The sequence below is a fragment of the Trifolium pratense genome, linkage group LG4 (assembly GCF_020283565.1).
Source record: "Trifolium pratense cultivar HEN17-A07 linkage group LG4, ARS_RC_1.1, whole genome shotgun sequence".
Classification (NCBI taxonomy): Eukaryota; Viridiplantae; Streptophyta; class Magnoliopsida; order Fabales; family Fabaceae; genus Trifolium; species Trifolium pratense.
In genome coordinates this window covers 13782027-13803975 of record NC_060062.1, presented here as the reverse complement: position 1 = coordinate 13803975, position 21949 = coordinate 13782027, and the positions used below count along the sequence as shown (strand labels likewise).

General features: G+C 33.1%; 2 protein-coding genes across 7 annotated transcripts; one reads left to right on the top strand and one right to left on the bottom strand.

The window, feature by feature from the left end:
* The first annotated feature begins 3239 nt into the window (after nt 1–3239).
* Nucleotides 3240–10849, top strand: LOC123920306 (protein RRP6-like 3). Of its 5 annotated transcripts, none has more exons than XM_045972574.1 (12): nt 3240–3708; nt 4405–4643; nt 4738–4836; nt 5403–5486; nt 5640–5726; nt 6396–6516; nt 6917–7098; nt 7180–7224; nt 7789–8291; nt 8377–8851; nt 9208–9878; nt 10578–10849. In XM_045972574.1, the coding sequence occupies exons 1-12, from the start codon at nt 3468–3470 to the stop codon at nt 10648–10650; spliced, it is 2820 nt and encodes a 939-aa protein (XP_045828530.1). In that variant the 5' UTR covers nt 3240–3467; the 3' UTR covers nt 10651–10849. The 5 variants fall into 5 exon arrangements, with proteins under 5 accessions (XP_045828530.1, XP_045828532.1, XP_045828529.1 ...); XM_045972576.1 differs by having other exon boundaries at nt 3263–3708; nt 10550–10849; XM_045972573.1 differs by having other exon boundaries at nt 3263–3708; nt 4402–4643.
* A 1313-nt stretch (nt 10850–12162) lies between these two features.
* LOC123920305 (NEDD8-activating enzyme E1 regulatory subunit AXR1-like) lies at nt 12163–19628 on the bottom strand. Of its 2 annotated transcripts, none has more exons than XM_045972570.1 (14): nt 19414–19628; nt 18338–18510; nt 18088–18251; nt 17727–17837; nt 17370–17449; nt 17029–17179; nt 16872–16965; nt 16411–16499; nt 15689–15762; nt 15424–15586; nt 14514–14647; nt 14313–14396; nt 13778–13958; nt 12163–12537 (listed from the first exon to the last, which is right to left on the bottom strand). In XM_045972570.1, exons 1-14 carry the CDS (start codon nt 19449–19451, stop codon nt 12454–12456), a joined length of 1620 nt encoding a protein of 539 aa, XP_045828526.1. In that variant the 5' UTR covers nt 19452–19628; the 3' UTR covers nt 12163–12453. The 2 variants fall into 2 exon arrangements, with proteins under 2 accessions (XP_045828526.1, XP_045828528.1); XM_045972572.1 differs by having other exon boundaries at nt 14562–14647.
* Between the last annotated feature and the right edge of the window lie 2321 nt (nt 19629–21949).

The following is a 21949-nucleotide window of genomic DNA, read 5'->3' as shown; positions in this document are numbered from 1 at the left end:
TATACGTATATATATAGAGGTATATATATATATATATATATATATATATATATATATATATATATATATATATATATATATATATATATATATATAAATTCACAAAACCGTTTTTTATTATAGTGGGAATGTCAATGAAAAGACTTGACACTAAAAAAAATATTAAAAGAGGTGATTGTTTCACCTTTCATAACAATTTCAAATGTAAGTAGTGAGGCAAACATTATTTTTTTGCATTGAGTGAGGCAAGCATTTTAGTAATCCATTATAATGATTTATTGCATTTATGGTATGAATTAAAACATTCCACTTACTATCTAACTCTTGATTTATCCACAAAAAAAAATTAACTAAAGGCTAAGATTGGTTGATACAATTAGGGTTATGATTAATGGTAGGAGAACTATTTAGGATTTATATATATAGATAAGAGATGGTTTTAACTCTAGAGATATATTTATAAGTGAAAATACTATAAGTTAAAAAATCTCTCCATGTATTTGGCCATAATAATAATAATAATATCTTTTGAAAAATCATGCATCAACATTGCATTCTTTAAAATGTGTGAAAAAAACCTTACGCGACATTCATTTTAAAATAGAGAGAGTAATACAATGTGTTTAGAAATTTGCTTTTTAGGCCCCCTTAGTTGCTTTCACACCCCCCAAAAATTTCAAAATACCCTTAATTTTGAGCCAGGATGCTTTGGGTTTTATATTACGAAATGGAAATAATTTCGTTTGTTATGATACGAACTGGTGTTTGCGTACGCTTGGTTTCTTAGGATATTTTGGCTTTATCTTTTCATGTTGTATCACTTGATCAACTTCCTCTTCACCTTTTCTTGCTTAATCAGTACTTGAAACATTATTGTTGCGGCTTATTGAATTGTAGAGGAAGATTGAAGAGGAAGAAAAGTGTGTTCTTATATCATCTTTCATCACACATATATCAGAACGGTAATCACACTTCTATCACAACTAATTATAAGCCCCAAAAGAACATTGTTTCGTTTCGTACGATACAAAACGCTTATGTTCGATGTATACGTTACGAAAACGCGTCTTTTCATTTCGTAGAAAACGAAATCCCTCATTATGCGTCAATTGGTTCTATACGTTACAAACAGTGAAGAACAACTATTGTAGTCTATTTCATTGTCGCAAACTGTTTAGGGTTTTGATTGAAATTAATTTGGGGATTTAAGGTTTTTGGGGAATGAATTCGTGATTCTGAAATTGCTCTACAGCAAAAAAAGATGAATATTTATGAATATAAGAATAGTTGGAATGTAACAAAATAAAGAAAGAGTAGAAAACATGTAGTGGAAACATAAACTCATATAAATATACATATCAATGAAGAATGAAACATGATTTTGCATAAACATACACCAACCGAACAAAATAAAGAATGAAACCGCATCAAATGAACAAGACAAAGCACGCATTAAAGCATAAACAATTAAGTTTAGGAGATAATAAAAAACTACCGAAACTCTAATGGTTATCAAATTGTAGTTTACGGTTTATATTATAAACCTTATATAGACCTATTTTTGCGCAAGGATTACCTGTGAATAGCAAGTTCGGTAGCTGCGACACGGAATAGACTTGATTCGTAACTTAGTCTCCGAACATGCCATTCTTCAGTGCACATGTTGCCTGTTATGTGATTTCGGTACTTATAATACGAACCTATATAATTTCATATTATAATATCCAAATTTGTTTCAAAGGCAAATTGGTCAAGACAGGGGCCTAAGAGTAATATAGGGAGGCCTAAAAAGTAATTTCATGTGTTTAAGGATGTGTTGCTAACACTTCTCAAGCCCATTAACAATTTAAGCCCAATCATTTTATTATAAATTGAAGGGTTAAATATGTTATTGATCCTTATAAATATACAAAATTTTGGTTTTAGTCCCTCTATTTTTTTTTCAACTTTTAGTCCCAATAAAATTTTCAATCACCACTTTTAGTTTCTATTTTTAATTCAACTCATGTGCAACCTTTGTATTTTTTTAATGAAATTGTGCAGAAATGTGTAAAATATTATGAAAATCTCTTCCAAAAAAAATTTAATTTTTTTTTTTTTAACAAAACATGAATTAAATGACTTTTTAACCACAAAAAAAATGTATAAATTCATATTTAAAGAGAAAATAGGATATACACCGAACCAATCATGCTGTTGCTGTTGCTGTTGCTTTATTGATTTATTTGTATCATATGGTACATTTTTCACCTACAGGTTTTCATTTGAAAATGAATTCAATCCTTAGAGCTTTTAGAAAGGGTGCTGCTTTTCTTACAAGTAGAAAGGAGCTTGGGGTTGAGATATTGACCCCTACAAGAACTCATGAGACAAACGGTACAACCTCAATACAATACACATGCTTTGTTTCTGTTGTCCAAAATCTTAGTATATAATAGTTTATACTATAATTGAAAATGTAGGCCTTATAAGAGTCGGAGCATTTTCTAGCATAGCTAGAACATGTCCTCTTTATCTACCAAAGGAGGGAGATTGGAAAAAAGAGAATGTAGGATAGGAATATAAATGGACGACTCAATGCCAAAAGCATTATTTCCCCTTAGAAACTTGGCATATCCATCGATGTCGAATTGTTCTCCCCAAGAGTTTCTGACCCACCAAAAAGGTGTGCCGTCATCCTCTGTTTCATACCCAACCAGTACGACTGTGTGTCCTATGGTCATTTGCAACATTGCGTGTAGGCCAGATCTGGGAATCATCCGTAAGCTCAGGCAAAACATAGGAATCATCTGACAGCTAATGAGCATGAGACCAAAGATATGAAGATTCTGTGATCTCTTGAGGGCACTGGACAATGTTTTCGTTGCTCCAATATTTCCATCTCCTAGCATCCACGTGAGCAATAACAGGCTGTTGGGTTATCATTGACATGATGAAATGTTCATCCGGATTAGACACTACCTCATACGCATCAATTTTGTACATTTTTTCAATTTCAAATTCAGGTATTGGAATATAACCACCCATTGGAGGCATGCTGTAATCCTCGAAGTCCTTTTCTAGTGGAGTACCATGGTCAACCAAAAATTTTAAAACACGTGAAAGGAATACACTTTTTTTACTGATATCAACACCAATTATCTATTCCTCTCTTGCTATTTGGTTAATGACATATTGATTTGATAAGTCAATTGAAATTCTTTTCTTTAAGCTGTAACCGCTCTTCATAGATATAGCTTAAAAAAAGGAATATTGGTAATTTCGTTGGGCGAAAGTAATAGCACTTTTTATATATGAATTGGGCTTTTACACTCATAGGCCCAACTCCATGGAATAGATTCAGATTTGAATTTGCCACGTAAGCCCAACAGAGAACCGCCTCAGTAAACGGCAGCAAAGTCACCGCCACCATCGTTCTCCCAACACACAAAACCCAAACTCAGACAAACTCTTCAAATCATCCAAATATGAATAACGAACACAAAACGCGCGTGGCATTCACGATCGCCACCATAACAACAGCTGCCATAATCTCCATCATCTTCACCGTACGCCGCCGTACGCGGCGGAAGCAGCTCGAGTCCTCTTCGAATTCATGTTACTCACATTCCGAACAGAAGCCACAGTGTACGTTTAAGCGAGTTTTAGCTGATAACTCCTACACGCCATTCAAGCACTTGAGCTTCAACGCTTCCGGTAGTAATGATGGTACGTTCCTTTCTCTGAACTTTTTCTAGTGTTGTTGAATTTCTTGATTCTCGTTGCTTTCGATTATTTTAGGACTTTAATTTGCTGAGATTTCTATTTAAGGTTAATGAGAAGTTGAAGTTGTTTAATTTAGGCTCTGATTGGATAAACAGCTTATTTGCGGCTTATAGCAAAGACGCTTATTATGAAGCTTACATAAGCTATTTTTATAGCATCAGATAAGATTAAAATTAACTTGTTTTTGTATATTCTAGAGACTTTTTTCATGAACTACCTTGGAGAACTTATAAAAATAAGCTGAAAAAAGTTTATGGAAAATGTTATTAGCTGTTTTTATAACTAAGTTCGGTTAGACAGTCTCACAGAACTTAGGTCAGTAGATAAATTTAAATAAGTCGATCCAAACAGACCCCTGATCAATCCAGTTTAACCTGGCTATCATCACTCACCGGTACAAACATAGTGGGAGTGTGTGTTGTTTTTTTTGGAAAAATTCATATAGCTAAATTGACTGGTTTTAAATTTGAAATGAGGAGATTTAGTGGAAAATTGATGCTGAATAATGAAAGCTAGCACTAGAAATCCATTGTTTATTTTTAATTTTTTGGGATTCTTCATGATATGTTACATTAAACTATTCTGTATTAAAAATTGTAAATTCTAAAAAATCGAGCTGACTTTAGTCTCTTTTAGCAGAGAAAGGTTCAAATTTGCATCCTTTTGAGGCAGAGATTACGGCATTGTTAACAAATAATCATCAGCCTGAAATTGAACTTGGTGCTAAGAAATTAGAAATGAATGATTCGTATGTTTGGGTTGATACCGAGATGCAGTTAAAAGAACTGGTCGATGTATTGAGCAATGAAAGGTTCTTTGGTGTGGACACAGAACAACATAGCTTGCGCTCTTTTCTAGGCTTTACAGGATTAGTTCAGGTAATTTCATGTTATCCTTAAATTTCATTGATTGCATTATGACAATATCTTAATTCTTGATAGTTTTGTTGATGAGGTTTATGTTGTCAAACAGATTTCTACACAACAGGAAGATTATTTGATTGACACAATTGCTTTGCATGATTCTATGGAAATTCTTCGCCCAGTTTTTGCTAATCCTTCAATTTGTAAAGTATGTAAGTTATCAATGTCATGTTTTTCCGGGGAGGGGTGATGATTCAAATTTCAATAAGTTGCTCTTTTTAAGCCTAATTTCTTTTATGATATACTCCATCCGTCTCATTATAAGTGTCTCTTTTTGCAAGTATTTCTATGTCTTAAATTATTTCTCCTTTCAGAATACCAATAGAGCATTTATTAATTTTTTCCACTAATATATATTTATTTATTGTATTTCAACTCACCTAACTATTTCACTAACTACTATTAATAAGGGTATTTTAGTAAATGAAACTCATTTTATCATTGAAATCAATGTCACTAATCATTATCTTAAGAAGTTTGTAAAACTCAAATGGGACACCTAAATGAGACGGAGGGAGTATTACAGTCAAAATAAAACATAATTCCGAATCTTTTTACTTTTTATATAACTAAACTGCAGCACATATTTGAGATTCCATTAAAGCAAACACTTATCGTAGATATTTTAGTTTATTTATTTCTCTATGCTCTTGCTGTCCAAGTTTGTTGGCTTCAGGGTTTTATTTTATTTTTCAATGAAAAATTTGTGGACAGGTATTTCATGGGGCCGACAATGATGTTCTCTGGCTACAGAGGGACTTCCATATATACATTGTTAATCTATTTGATACTTCAAAGGTAAACAATTTACATGTTATCCTCACCTGGCTATGTATCAGATGCCATTTACATTGTGCCATAGGAAAATTCTCCTAATGCATGATAGGGAGTTGAGAAGTCTTCCATTTACCACTGACTGCTAACTTTTTATTTGTCTGTGTGTTTGTACAGGCATGTGAGGTGCTATCAAAACCACAGAAATCACTTGCTTATTTGCTAGAAACTTACTGTGGTGTGACAACAAATAAATTATTACAGGTTTGACCTCATTATGCTTGATTTCCTGCATTGAATGTCATCAACAATGTTTTAGCTGTAGATCTTAAATGTAATGCCCATTTTTTTCATTTATTCATGTAATAAATAGCAAAGTTAAACCTAAAAGGAATTGGTACTTCAAAGTCAATTATTAAGCTCTAGCATCCTATGTGTTTTCCCAAAGAATGATAGACTTCTTGAGTGGCTTATCTAAATTGTGAAAATTTACTAACTCCCTTTTATGAAGTTTTGTAATTTTTCTTTTAATTATTGTTGCATGTGTTTAGTCAGATAAACCATAATCATATTTCTCCTATGCACATGGGATTGTAATTTTAACTTGTAGTAAAGGAATTCAATCCCAAATAGTTGACTTGAGTTTATTGAATTGATGAGGGGGACATACAAATAAAAAACTATAATTGAATGATCATGTTATACTATTTATTGAACTAAAATGGAAATGCTAGATGTTTAAACTATATAATAGTAATAATAACAACAACATTAATAATCGAAAGTAGATTGGAAATTGAATAATGATTAATTATTTTAAGCATGATATACATTAATAATAGAACATGCAAATTTTCACTTTACTTAGTTGAAGAATGATGTCTTTTCAGATAATGAATAGAATTACTATATCTTTTATATGTTTGATTGTAGCGTGAAGACTGGAGACAGCGCCCTCTCTCAGCAGAAATGGTGCAATATGCAAGGACAGATGCACACTATCTGTTGTATATTGCAAACTGTCTGATCATTGAACTCAAGCAACTAGACAACGGTAATCCTTCTTGATAGTTATTGTGAATAAAGAGAGAAAATAGAAACTACAAATTTCTATAATGAATATTAAGCATTTTTTTATATAATAGAGGGTCTAAGCCCGTGAATGTTAAGCATTTTAGTAGAGTGAACTTTGAACATCTATTTTGTCAAGCTCTCTTTCTCCTCCTTCATATCTTTCCCATGCCCAAAAATAAAAACAAGCAGTGGAAATAAGCAGATTGTTTCATACCTGAATGTACAAGATCTGCAACATATAATTATTCTGCATTCCTAAGCATTTTGTCATTTTGACAGGATAACTTTAATGAACTAACTGAAGCAATGAACTTTCTTAAAGATAGGATCTTTCTTTGTTATTATGTTGGTGGAAAATTCTGAATTTATTATTGTGTCAGAAAACACTTGTTCCGATGACAAATTCCATTTTGTTCTCGAGGCTAGTCGGCGTTCAAACATGATTTGTTTACAACTATTCACAAAGGAGATTGAAGCTTCGCCTGGAGAATCTGCTGCATTATCATTATATTCACGTCATCAGAGTAATCAAGGCTCTCCTTCAATTTCCGATGAAACTCAGGTTTTCTGCTTTAATATGGATTTTGAGTAGTGTGAGTGGTCTAGTTTGATATATTGTTCTAACGCAATTTTCTTATTACAGTTTCTGTATACTGTGAGGCAGCTGTGCACATGGAGAGATTTAATGGTCAGTTATGTATAAAGGCTCTTTAAGTTTAGCTACCATTAAAGAACAGTTTTGTTATTGAACTATACCTTTTTCCACATCCTTGAGTTGAAGATCACTGTAACATGTTAGTTTGCAAATTATGAGATGGGTTAGGAATTTATTGTCCACGTGGATGGATGATGCACAGATGTTAACACGCATTTTAAAATTGAGGCAACATATTTGCTTTTGGTTTGCACAAAATAAACGGTTGTGGAATATATCCTTGGAGTAATATTGGTCTTAAACAAAGGAAGAAAGTTAACCAAGTATATGTTGAAATGCATTCCAATTGAAAAATACTTGACATTTGCTCGGTAACCAAGTATATGTTTATGGCTATAGAAATACTTAGGCGAATATGCAAAACTAAGTCAAACTGTCTCTCTACTCTATTTAGATAATGAACTAAATCATAAATTTAGATTTTGGTACTTGGTGTACAAATTTTTGATGTGGTGCTAGTCATAGTCTATTCAATGTCAGAAAATTATATTTTTAGTTTCATGAGCTGATTATTCTTTGGCGTGTTCATCCTTTCAGGCTCGTATTCATGACGAGAGTTTAAAATATGTACTGTCAGACCAGGCAATTGTTGCTTTGGCAAGTCAGCTTCCAGCAAGTCACTCTAAAATATACAATACCATAGTTCAAACCGATGTCAATGCAGAAACGGGTCTGACCTCTTTCATCCCTTCCCCATCTCCTGTTGTTTGTAGCCACTTGAGTGATATCTCTCAACTGCTTGCAAACGAGTTGGTTAAACATGGTGATATTTATTCAGTGATTCTTCAGAAGTGTTTAGGTCAAAAAGGAAGTTGTAAACTTAACATTTTCAATTATGCTTTGTTGGTTAACAGTAACCTGAGACCTACTTTATCCTATAAACACTCGAGCCTAAAAAATCCTAGACAGCATTCTCGGAAGGCTTCTCGAAATTTGTTTGTTAAAAAATTCTCTTGCAAATCACCGGTTTATCACAATTGTCGGATATTTGCTAATGACGGGAGACTGCTTTGTTATTGTGACCGGAAAAAGCTTGAATGGTTTGTTCACTTTCCATTGCTGTTATTCCAGTTATAAAATAACCAAAAGGTGCTGCTTTTACATGATAATTGTTCAATTTTCCAGGTACCTTAGTCGGGACCTTGCAAAACTTGTTGATGAGGAACCCCCAGCTATAATGCTTCTTTTTGAACCCAAAGGCCGCCCAGAGGATGAAGGAAATGATTTTTACATCCAGAGTAAAAAAAATATATGTGTTGGATGTGGTGAAGGAAATCACTACTTACGATATCGTATAATCCCATCATGTTACAGAATACATTTCCCTGAGCATTTGAAGAGTCATCGCTCTCATGATATTGTCCTACTTTGTGTGGATTGTCATGAAGCTGCCCATGCTGCTGCAGAGAAGTATAAGAGAAAAGTAGCTTCTGAATTTGGGATTCCACTCTATGTTCGTAGGGTAATTCATCCCGGGCAAGAGACTGAAAAACTGAACGATGAGGGAGGTGTATCTCCATTACAATTACGATCAGCTGCTCTGGCTCTTCTAAATCATGGACCAAGAATGCCTCTTAATCGGCGTGAAGAACTGACTGAGGTTTGATCATATTTTTATGCTCTCTGAACATAGCTATTGTATACTCCCCTTCTTATGATAGACATAGAATACTATGTGTATTGCCCTCGTATTTATATAATTATATTATTATGTTAAAGCAAGCAGTAAATATGAAAGACCTGTGGTACGAGCCTATGTACTCAAAATTAAACCCTAGTAATAATAGCTTAGTGGGAATGGATTTGTTTTCAAATCTTTTGAAGATAGATTGGATGCAATTAAAATACAGGTTCTAAATTGTACTTTTAAAGTGATTATCGTTGCTCATTCTTGTTATTGAAAAACTTTAACTCCAGGATCTTCTATTTATGACTTAATTTTTTCTTCTTCTCTAGATTGTGAAGAGATATTATGGAGGAAGGGAGATATCTGAAGAAGATCTGGAAAGTGCTTTGCAAGTTGGCATGCGTCCTATTGAGAGAAGAAGATATGAGAAAAAGAGAGGGGTGTCATTTAAACATTCCACTGGAAATGCTGCTGCAGTGCCAGAGGGGGAAAATCATGCTGATTGTGCTCCTAGAGTGAGTAATGTCGACACGTTGAATGTTGATACTCTTAATGGTTCATATGCAAATGAAGAAACAAGAAGTGGAGATAATAGACAAGATGATTCGGGAGAACCCTCTTTGATTTCTGATCTTGCAGTTGATAAAGCTACTTCAAATGGAAATACCATCTTAATTAAAACTACAGATGATGATGAAGACGACCACGATGAAGCTGTAAATGTTGATGAGAGTCTGAATAGAAAACAACAAAATGTTGTTAGCGACTTATCTGATTCCAGAGACGAAGAATCTCTCAGAGATGAAGATTCAACACAAGCAAAACATCATTCGAAACTCTCACTTTTGGGACATGGTCCACATGGGAAACAAGTTGTAGATCATTTACTGAAGGAATATGGTGAAGATGGCGTTCGAGAGTTTTGTCAAAGATGGAGACAAGTATTTGTGGATGCTTTAAAACCGCGTTTTCTTCCTGGTGGATGGGATGTAAAACACAGGTATGCTATAGTTATTTATATTCCTACTCTGTTTTTTTTGTTGTTGTCTCTAGACGAAGTGGAAAGGACCACTAAAGCTCAGAGACACAAGCAAGATCCTAGGTTTGAACCCAACTGAAGTTATTCAGCCTAGGCATTGCCAGTTGAGCTAGGCCTTACAAACATTTATTTTTCTACTTGAACTTGCCAGTGATGCTTTATTTTTCAGCCTTGGCCATCCTTGTATCACTGGCTTTGCTTAATAAGCATTTATTTAATATTACCGATTTCTCTTTTTTTGAAGGCATATTTTATCAGTTCCGTAGGTACGAAAATGCAATACAATCTTTTGTACTGTTAAGAGGCTGGAAAGATTAAAAGTCACTTTCATACCTCATACTGCAAATATTTTTTCATAAACAATATTCAAAAGTTATTCATGGATGAGACTCTTCTTAAGTGAACAGTTCACTTTAAAGAATAAAATGAGTAATTTCGACCGCTTTTAAACAAAAATCAATAGTTGATATTACTCACTACAGAAGAGGCAAATTCATTCATTCACTGGCCGGTTCCTAAAGTTATTGATAGAAAAAAATCTGTTGACGCTCATTTAGCTGCACTTAGATTGTTATTTTTACTGCATTGATAATACTATTATGCATAACTGAATTATTATTCCTTTCTTCGAGGATTTGATTTTGGACGCTATTTTGCCAGCGGAAGAAGGGACTTTGGTGAGTTCAGTGTATACAATCATGAGAAAAGAGGGACTGCTGCTACTGTGGAGTGAACCTCTGCATGTTGAACGAGTAATATCAATATTTGGATACTCCAATGCCATCAAATTTTCAGCGATACTCTACCTTCTTTCGCTTATTTGTTTGTATTCTTCATAATAACAATTACTGATATTCTGCCTACCTCTTTATTTTTTTGGCAGTTCCATCAACAATTTTGTTTATTTTATTATTCTCAATTATTATTTAGCATCTTGTTCTGTTATAGAAAAACTCATTCTGCCCATGCTTCAATTATTCAAGCATAAAAAATGAAGGCATTCGAAGAGAATACCTTTGTGTGAGATTACCGAAAATGTTGAAGCCAATTCTTTAATTATTAAAGTAGCATTCAAAGAGATTGGTCAATTGGCAATATGCAGGAGGAGAAGCTTGATTAATAGGATTCAAAAGCTTGCAAGAGGAGATTTGTCCGCGAGACAAACAAATATCTTCCCGGACGATCCTTAAGGTCAGTTTAAGTTATAATCCTCCCTTCCAAGTTTCTTGGTTTAGCAGGGTGTGCAGTAGTCAACTCAACTTGAAGAACCTTTTCAATATAATGGTTTCAAGTTGGTCACCCAACTATCCCAGGCAATTTTTATTTTTTTTTGACAAAAATCCGTCCAAATAATAGTCTGACATTTGGTTAGGACGAATTCAGGTTGAATCTCGGGTTACTTGACTGCATGTTCTTTTATTAATTAAATGTATTTTTAAATGTTAATCATAATTCCCCCCTTTGTATACCAAAAAAAAAATGTTAATCATAATTTTGTCAAAATAATACGACGATGTTTATTTTGAAAAGTTTGAGTCAAATGAAAAATGTGTGCCAATAAACCTATTGTTGCAGTTAAATACCTTTTAAAAAAATGATTGTGTATAAAGATAAGAGTAATGCTAGTGTCACACTCTTTTATTACAATAGGGTAATATTATTTCATTTCTTACAATCAGCCACAAAATTATTTATAAAATTCAAATTGTGTATTAAATTCAATTTTTAAATTTTAAACAAGATTGAGTAATTTTTTAATAGTAACATTCAGTAAAAAATATTTTACCTATATTTCGGGTCGATTGTATTTCATCTGATCTATGTTGAACCATTGATTACAATGTTTATTCAAATTTAAGGACAAGTTAATCAAAATTTAGAGCAATAGTTATAATTCAGCCCACCCAATCGTTTGAGATTTTTCCACACATATTAGTTTGTTTTCTTGAGAATAGTATCTAGTAATAATTATGAGGTTTTTTGTTGGAATTTTTTATTTTTTTACGCAATTGGAAAATATTATTGGAAAGTGAGAATGAGGTTCATTTTAAAAACAAAACTTTATTCCTAGAATGACACTCATTTTAGAAGACGGAGTAACACAAAAGGTAGGACTATTAGCCCTCTCATACGTTATCTGCATAAAACATTTTTGTTGTTACTTCGATGGTTATCAAACCATATAATAGTGCCTCATTGTGCGTGATAATATGATTTCCCTGATAGCACTTCTACTTAGAGCATGAACAAAATTCATTTGATAAAATGAACTCACTTTTGCAATTAATATCTCTTTTCTCTACCTGTATTTGTCCAAGATCCATGCCGTAATTACAAAATTTCTGTGCATGTTCGCAACTTAAACAAGCAAAAATGCCCCAAAGTGCACATTGTAAAATGCATGGATGCATAGATAATAATCCAGTTCTGATAGAACTCTACATCAGCACCATTAAAAATTACAATGTAAGGATAAAGACTACCGAGTAAGTTACGAAGCCAAACAAGTCGTTAAGTACTACCATAATAAAACCTGTTACAAAAACAATATTTGTGACTTGTGGTCGATTCCGTTGAATATGTAGGTCCCCGATATTGGTACAAATTGCCTTGTTATGAGCTGCAAGGAACAAAAGTGACATGACTCCCCACTCAAAAATTTTACTATTAAATAGTACGAACAAAATGAAAACTCATTATTTAACACATTCATTTGAGAAGACAGTCGGGTTTTACAGCCAACTGCAAGCTGAAACTACACAACTCATTGATCATCCATAGAACAACAGCATTAATTCAAATGCATGGACGATCGATTGAATTTTAAGTCATAAGTTGAAGTTCTTTGAAATGGATTTTATTAAATTATTGTGTACTTCCATCTTTCCGTGCTAATGCTTCAATTATAGACCACATTAGAGTTATACTCCATCTATCTACTGCATGCTGGCAAGGAAACTTAATTATTAAGGAAAACTTCCCTCATACTATTTATACTCTGCCCTTACATAGTGTAGGAGAATGTCCCGCTAAAAGCCTTTTTACATTGTCCTCCTTCCACACTATTTTCTCTTTAAAATGTTTCCATAGGAATATTCACCTTCATCACATACACCATGCAAAGCCATTTAGCAATTACAGTATTAAACTTGTTTGTGGGTGTATAGATTCCATGGCACGACTCCCTCCCTTGCATTATTATATATCAATAATGAATTGACTACTTGCTCCTAAATTATTTAACAAACTTACGCATCTCAATTCCATCAAAAGAATTTCTGTTGCGGATAATCTACTATTGATTCTCGGCGTATACACACCATGCAATTTTATGCGGAGTTTCTATAAAAAATAATTGCTAATTTTGAGTATTGCAATGTCATTACTCAAATGATCTGGGTCAAGGTCCAGGAAATTAGGCACTGGGCAGCGGGCGAAGAATGGGAATATGGGTTAAATCTGGTATGTTTAGCTTTTGATCTGGGTCTGTAATTGTATGCTCAACACATGGCCCGAGCTTTCATGATATGGTTTATGTTTCACTCATAATTTCATAAAGCAACAAATTAGAAATTATTAGAAATCTCTGCAGCACTCTCCAGGCCAGGCCAGGCCAGAGACAAGGATGCTTACTAAAGCTGAGAAAGGACAACAAATTGCAAAGCTTAGTTGACTTATTTTACGTGTTATTTGCTGTTAAAGGAACTTTTTAAGTTAACCCATGCCCGGAGGTTGCAAAAGCTCAGAAGTGACTGAACCAAACCAAAGGGACCGATAAAATTTTCATATTAAGAAAGCAAACCCAAGGGAATAAGAACTAGAAAAAATAAAACTATTCCAGATAAGCTAGAATTGCAAACCTTGATCACTTCTTGCGATGCAATTCCTCCAACCAAAGCAGCAACAGCATGAAGCTCTGCAGCACCAAATCGACACATCTCATTGATAAGGTCCTCAGGCAAAGCAGCACTGTTGCATCCCAAGTCATTAAGTAGGCCGATTGTTGTGCTCTTTAATCGAGCTATATCCTCATCCATTGCACTGCAAAATATAAACAAAATGAACCTCAATAATAAGTCACGCGAAACATGCTAGCAACACACTATCTCAATTTTTATCACGCTCCTATTGATTGAAATATATATGGATCCCATCAAATTTTATGTAGAACCAACATGATTTAGTGGGTCCTATTTAAATTTGGAATACTGATATGCTGAAATTTTGTCTTATGCGGACACATTTGATTCATATTCATAATCACTAACACACAAATATGTTTTCAAAACAAATTTCAACCAATAGGAGTGAGTGTGTTGAACAATCTATTGGCAATCTTCCTAAGTCCCATTATACCAAGGGGAGAAAATTATACCATCAACCGTGAGGCCTTACCTGTCAAACTGTCCAGGAAAACTGTTGTAATTAGCAGCAAACCGGTCAACAGCACGAAGCAAAATATAAATTCCCACAGCAATGCTGTCATATATATAAAGAGGAAACCAGCTTTTTAGAAAGATAAATCCATGGCTGTAGATTATATCTTAAAATGAAAAATAAAAAAAACCAAAAGGATAGGTTTGAAGAGTTAGGTACTTTTGTAACTCAGGTAGGTTTGAAGAGTTAACTATAAACGGGGATAACCTGTAATCCTCGTCAGTTAGGTACTTTTGTAACTCAGGTAGGTTTGGAGAGTTAAACTCATTTTCAATCGGACGATATCTGCAAACCTACAAAAATAAAGGTTAGCATCTGCCCGTAGACCTGGCAAAAATCTCTAATACTGTAATAGCTAATTTTAGACAAAGGTGTGAGATAAGTATAGGGGTACGGAGGATAGGCACTTCCAATCGTCTACTTGAAATATACTCGACGTACATGACATAAAACACATTAACCATAATGAATTTCCACCAAAACAAACAATAACAAGAAGGATAACAACAATGATAATAAATTACATTAACTACTATGAAAGAGTGTTCAGCAATTGTCAATTCAATATCCATTTTTGTAATGCAAAGTTTTGGTGTTTTATATAGAACCTTACAAATTTCAATTATTTTTTTAAACAGCTCAACAGAAATCTTAATTTTAAACAAACAAAATAAGATTACTGCAAGCATATAAATGGAATTAAATAAGAGGTCCTTTTACTCCAAAATAAAAAATAAGCATTCGTTTGGAGAAGTTGTATGAAGCACTGTCCTAATCTGAATTGCACTTTATTTATAGAAAGCTTGTGTAGGTTGAATGTAATATTCATTAATCAAAATCGAAAAAGCTTAACCATGGCACGTCAAAAGACACTCAAATATACAGGATCAGTAACTCCAGTGGAATAATGAGGTTGTACGTTTGTATTTACACAATCAAGGACCTTATTTAACATTAAGATTTGTTCAAAAGTAAATAAAAATAGCAAATCATTAGTCAAAACAGGAGCTGATTACACATTATTTTTGGTATCTAAATTGAATTTGACTCAGAAAATTCACATGCTTACTTTGAGTTTTCTTGCATTTTTACAGAAGCTTTTAATTGTTGCCGTTGGAATGCTATTTGGATCTCTACCAATTTTCTTCAAAGTATTTCTCACCATTTGTTCTATTGCAAGAAAGTCAGCCTCAGCCTTAGCCTGATAGATATTCTGCAAATTCACATATTGCCTGCAGGAGGGCAGATATACCTAGGGTAAATAAATTAATGATATTTACTTTCCAAAGTAGATGAACTTATTCTGAAAAGTATGTAAAGATTTGATTACTAACTCTGTGGAAGAAGTCATATCTGGTATAGATCCTTCAAGAGGTGCCTCCCCACCGCCTTCATTTGTAACAAAGTCCTATAGTAAACAACCAAGAACATTTATATTAATAGTAGAATTTTCCAGCCCAAAACTGAACAATGTGGTTCAAAAGTATCAAATAAGGACAAACCCTTAACTACTTACTATTGCTATTTGCTCCTCTAGTCTTTCAAATAAAAATTCTTATTTAAATTAAGAAGAAAAACAATAAGGAAAACATAACATATCAAATGATGACTCTTAGGATTTTTAATTGAGTCTAACTCATCATTACAAAACCAGCATTACTTTTTCAGTTCATATCATCTCCAATTGAGACTCTCAACACCCCACCCCTATTCCCAGGACCGGACATCTAGAGTGTGGCCTGAGTAGCCTAATAGCAGATGGCCCAACGGTTTTTGGGTAGGCTCTAATACCAAGTTGAATAGTTTAGAATAGTTGAATTTCATTTAACAATGGTGCTATACACACACACACACACACACACACACACACACACACACACACACAAAATAGAGAATCTCTCAAAATAAGGAAAAATAGGAAACTATATTAACAATAATAAATAGAGAGAATAATCCTAATTATCACTATAATCAAGTATAAGAAATTTTATGAATACCGAGATGTAGCAAAATGTATTAGAATCAAGGTTGGAGATGCAATGTGAGATGTACCAACCTTTAGAGCTGCCACCAACACCCAAAAATCTGACGAACTAGAGTCTACTTCCACAGAACTATCATTTAGTATCTGTTGCAACTCCGAACCTAAGAAAGTAAACAGCATCAGATATTATTAGAGAATGCCTATTTATGATAATGATGTCACCCTTAACATTGACAATAGCAAGCAAATTATGGTTTATCAATTTCAGAGACAAGCTAACAATTTTCAATGAAAACATTTACAGTAATTTCATTGCAAAGCTCAACAATAGACTTTCAGAACCTTTATATACTTGACATTTAAAAGATTCAACGGTTTCTTTAATTTTATTTTTCTCTCAACAACCCTCTCCAAAGGTCCTATAAAATTTAAAATTACAAGTTCGCAAGAGTCAATTCATGCTTATGCTCCTTATACAATAAAACAAAATAAATGAAGATTGGCAGAAGCATTTGTTACAATCATATACTTACTAATTCCTCGGGGTGCAAATACTTTGAATGAGGATTCAATAGCTTCTCTATAATTATCTTCATCTTGTGCAACCATCCCAGCCTTAAGAAGATCCTACATTGAAAAGCTAATTAGATAATTAGAACAGCAGCAGATGAAAAGGCTTAAGCAACAAACCTTAAATTCCTTTTTTTCTTCTCTGGTTGATGGCAGGCTACCACCATGGCTCTTGGCCCACTCATCAGCCAACTTGACAAGAATGACGACATAGGGTATATGCTTATGAGCAACAGGATCTTGCACGTTCAAGTCAAACCCCTCTGCAAAACTGTGGGTACAAATCCAATGAGAACATAAGTTGAAAGAGTGGAAGGACCATGTCTATGGTCTCTGCTTTTAAACAATTACATTGGTTGACAAGTGTAATTGATGAAGAAGAATAGGATCATATATTATACAAAAGAAATAAACCATAAAAATAAAATAAAATAAAATAAAAAAACAAAACTAGTCTATACCTCTTGAGTTCAGGCCAAGGGTTATTTAACCGAAGATCATCCAAAAAATGCTCAGGCTTTGACTCAATCACAGTATGTTCCTATCAAACCCAACAATCACGCAAAGATTCAATATTCAATAACCTGTTAGTTCTTTCAAAAAATCTATTTTCATCTTTCTAATCCATACTATTGCAATTACATCCTTCCATTCTCTTTCTAATATCATATTTCAAATAACCACATCCGTTTATTTTATTCTATCTCTTTTAAAGGTCATATATCATTTTAGAATAACGTCGGTGATAAAAATAATATTATCATCCTCAGGCATCATAAATTTTTTTAACTCATAATACTAAAACTTTACCAAAGTACCTTCAAACTGATTCGTACAAACCCAGTAAGGCCATAGGAGCGGGCAAAGATCAATATAACATTTGCCTCCCTGCAGATTCGGTCAAGCTTTACCATTGAACTTTCCACCAGCTGAAAGTAAGAGTACATTAAATGAGATAGCAGCTGAAAAAATATATAAAGCAATGTGCTCTTTAGAGGTTTAATTTTAAAAAATTAACTACAATATATTACCAATTGATTTTATTGGTATCTTTCATGTGTAAAGATAGATAAAAAATAATAAAGTTTTGAATGGAGGCGCATAATTTACTTTTACAAAAGTCACTCTTAAGTGAAAAATCATCATTTTATACAAGTTGTAAGAATTATATTAGCGCACCTGCGTTGCAACAACCAAAGTAAATTGAGAAAAGAATGATGGATTTGTCTCGATCAAAGTATCTGGATACTCTTCTACAAATTTTGCTTTAACTGCGTCATTTAGCTCCTGGAGAAATGAGCAAACACATTTTGCCTTTGACTGCCCAAGGCTTGATTGATCCACTGCAAAAGATAGAGAGACATATTGAAGACCAAAAGAGAGGCAAAACCAAACAAAAACAAAACCAGAACACAGGAAAATAATGTACCCAAAAAATTGTTTCCAAGGTCACCGACTTCAACTTTAGATCCATCAACTACAGTGATGCTTCCAATCCCACCAAGAACAAGATTCTTAAGTGTCTCAGAACCAGTAGGACCACAGTTAAGTAAGCAAATATTAGATTTCTCAAGAGCTGCCTGTCCTTGGTCACCCCATATTCTGCATTTTCAATAGTAAATATTTTGCAGTACACATGAGATCGGAGATGTCATATATATAAAAGAACAGTAAGACAAGCATATATATAGTTAAAAATTTAATTTCGTATGTTAGAATACAATAAATTAAAGGCTTAATTGCAGTTTTGGTCCCCCTATTTTCACTATTTTGCAAAATTGGTCCCCTTATTTTAAAATTTTCCAGTTTCAGTCCTTCCATTAAATATTTTGTCTAAATTGTGGTGATACGGCATGTTTTAAATTAAGTTTATAAATGAATTTTCTTACAATTTCATCGATGTTGGAATTTTCCCATCATCGGATCACATACCACGTTGTTTAAAACATATCACATCACCAATTTTTATCGACATAAAAAATCATAATGTCATGGCCAATGTTCTCAAACAGAGGCTACACAGCGTAGCAGAATGTTAACAAATCGCTATCATTCCGCAATACACAATTTAATAATACAAAGTATTATCAAATAGTGGATATAACTACAACAGAGCTACAGCATTATAGCATAATAGAAGTTGAACAAACAACGATTCACTACACCGGTCGCGACCAAGACCACAGTCATAAACCTGTATTTAAAACCCTACTTAAAACTACTATGATTCACGAATAGGAAAAATTCACTAAAAAAAAGAAACAATTACAGTAACTCAATGAAATCAAGTCGATGAAATCCCTACCTAATACCATAAAAAATATTGTAACTACAGGAGCAAAAACAAATAAGTAAGAATTGAATGAAGTTTGAATCATTCTTGTTGGAGCAATAAAGTATCGAGAACGGAAGAAGAAAACACGAACAATGCAGTAATGAATTGATAATCGAATATTGAATATTAGTGGTTCTTATGTAAGGGTTAGGGTAGAGAGAGAGTTATACCTGAGTTGGCGATCGTATTTAACTTTGGGTTCTGCCATTGTTGAGTTTGAAGAAGAAGAAGAAGAACAAAACAATTGTTTGGAAGTGTTGCTTCGCTTCAGAATCACGCACGCACGCACACTGCTTCTTTCTTCTATACTTCTCTCTCTCTCAACTCTCAAGTCACCACTGCGCGTGTTAGTTGTTACAATAGTACTAGCTAGTACTAGATTTCCCCGTTTAAGATTTCTTTACGAAGATTTATTTTTATTATAAAAATTTTCAAAGATTTATTTTTATTATTTTTATTATAAAAAAATTCAAAGATTTATTTTTATTTTCTAAGGTATGCTATAAAAAAAATTAAATATGTTTTTATTTGAAGTACAAATAAAAAATAGTCCTATCGTTGGATTACATGGTGTGAATTTTATTTTATTTTTTTATTTATAATGTTGTTGATGAGGATCAAACTTAAATTTCGTTAATTTTTTATTTATTTTGATCAAACAATCTAGTGGCTATAATCTCACTTTTTTAGGTGAAATAGTGGAAATATAGAGTTCGAACCTTAGTTCCTACATTTTAAATGATAACTGAGTTGATCGTTAATTTTTTTAGATGACACGTATACATGTAAAATAATTGATTGTGTAGTTTTCTTTTCATCTAAAATTTATTACCTAAACTAGTGTTGATCACACTCTAATGTTTAATAAAGTTATATTTTCCTATCAATTTTGTAGTTCCTTTTGGGTGAAGATTGCACGACTATGATGAAAGTTATCCACTATCATACAAACTCTCTTCTTAATTATATAAATCTTGCTTATATCCCTTAACCAATGTATTGAGTTCAATTTTTGTGGTTGGAAAACACTTGATTGAGAGGGGAGACCATACTAAAGATGGTCAATCAGGTTATTCGGAGATTAATATTAGTAAAGTTGGTGATACTCTACACCAATGAGACATCATCAAAAAGATTATATGAGGAGTGTCGACAACATATTCTCTACCATACACATTCCAACACACTCTCATGAATTGGTTGAAATTCAAATGTGTTTCACCAAATCATTGTGGATTTCATATAAATTTGGTGGAATTCATGAATTTCGACCGATAGAAAATAATGCGTGGCCAACTTCAATGGTTAGTAACCGCTCCCCAACGAACTTATTTGGTCCCAATTTGGTCGCACTCACATATTTGAGAAAAAAGTACAAAGAAAAAATAATTAAATAATATGTATGTTTTTTTATCAGTATGTGACCAAATGGTGACCAAGACCAATATAAGTATTTCTCCAACTTTTGTGTTGCTACTGTCGACTGTTGGTACGGTTGCTCAACACCCTCCCGTACCTTCTTATTTATATTCTTCCACAATGCCCATAATTGCGTCACAAAATCTCCCGGCTAATGCTCCGCAAAACTGACAGAAAACTAAAAAAAATATTATCTTGTTGCATTCTCTAAATACAACGAAAGAAGTCTCATAAGTCATAGCTTAATTGGCAAAAAAATATCAAAATTATTAGGCCGGATGTCGTGACCCAGATCTCACAATTATGTGAGTTTAATTTAAGTGAATTCACCACTTTATCTAAGAAAAAAAAATCATCTAAGATAAAAATAAAAATACAACGAAAGAAAATGTGTCTTTTCATCTTTATCTTCCAAATCACTACACTCACATTCACTTGGACAATTGACATAATCTTTTTAGATGATTTATCATAGTGGGTAAAATCCTCTTGCTATTCTCCAAAGCAATACTTTAACTTTTTGTGGAATTTTCGAACTCCATATAAAGAAATCGAATTATCTATAATTTCCTCCATAGCACAGTACACCCATCACAGCTTTTGCTCCAAATAATTAAATCTTCTTATATGTAAAGAACAATGTAATTTTCTTATTTTTTCCGCTTCCTCTTCATAAAAAATACTATATATCAATGACTAAGCTATTCCATACCTTATTTCATACCTTATTTCATAATCGATAAGGTAGCTAACATTCAACTCTTTCGTTCCTTGCATCATATTTGTTCGACAAAAAGGATCACTATACCACGTATCCAAGACTCACCCCACATTTGTATATCTTTAAAAACAACAATAATTATACCAACAATTTGTTTATAAACACTTTAACAATTACACGATATTTTTTAGTAGCTACTAACTGAACTACATTTATCGTATAAAATTGACACTTGTTAGCATTTTGTTCATGTACCCGTTTATTCAAATATTGCGGAAGTCAAATCAAAACATTAATGTGAAGTGCTTAATGAGTTCTTCCTAAAATATCATTCGAAATAATTTGAGTTTGATTTTTAGTCAGAACAATTATTTATCAAATGTTAATTTTTAGTGGAAACAATTTTTTATAAGACTTTATTTACATCAAAGTCTAATTCCGCATACCAATCGTTAGTTGGTTCAGTGGTGATTGACGTTGAACTTGGTAAAGATGACCGACCATATTTCGATCCTCGCAACTGCGATTTGAGGAGCTAAAATCACTTGGTACAAGAACGACTCCCC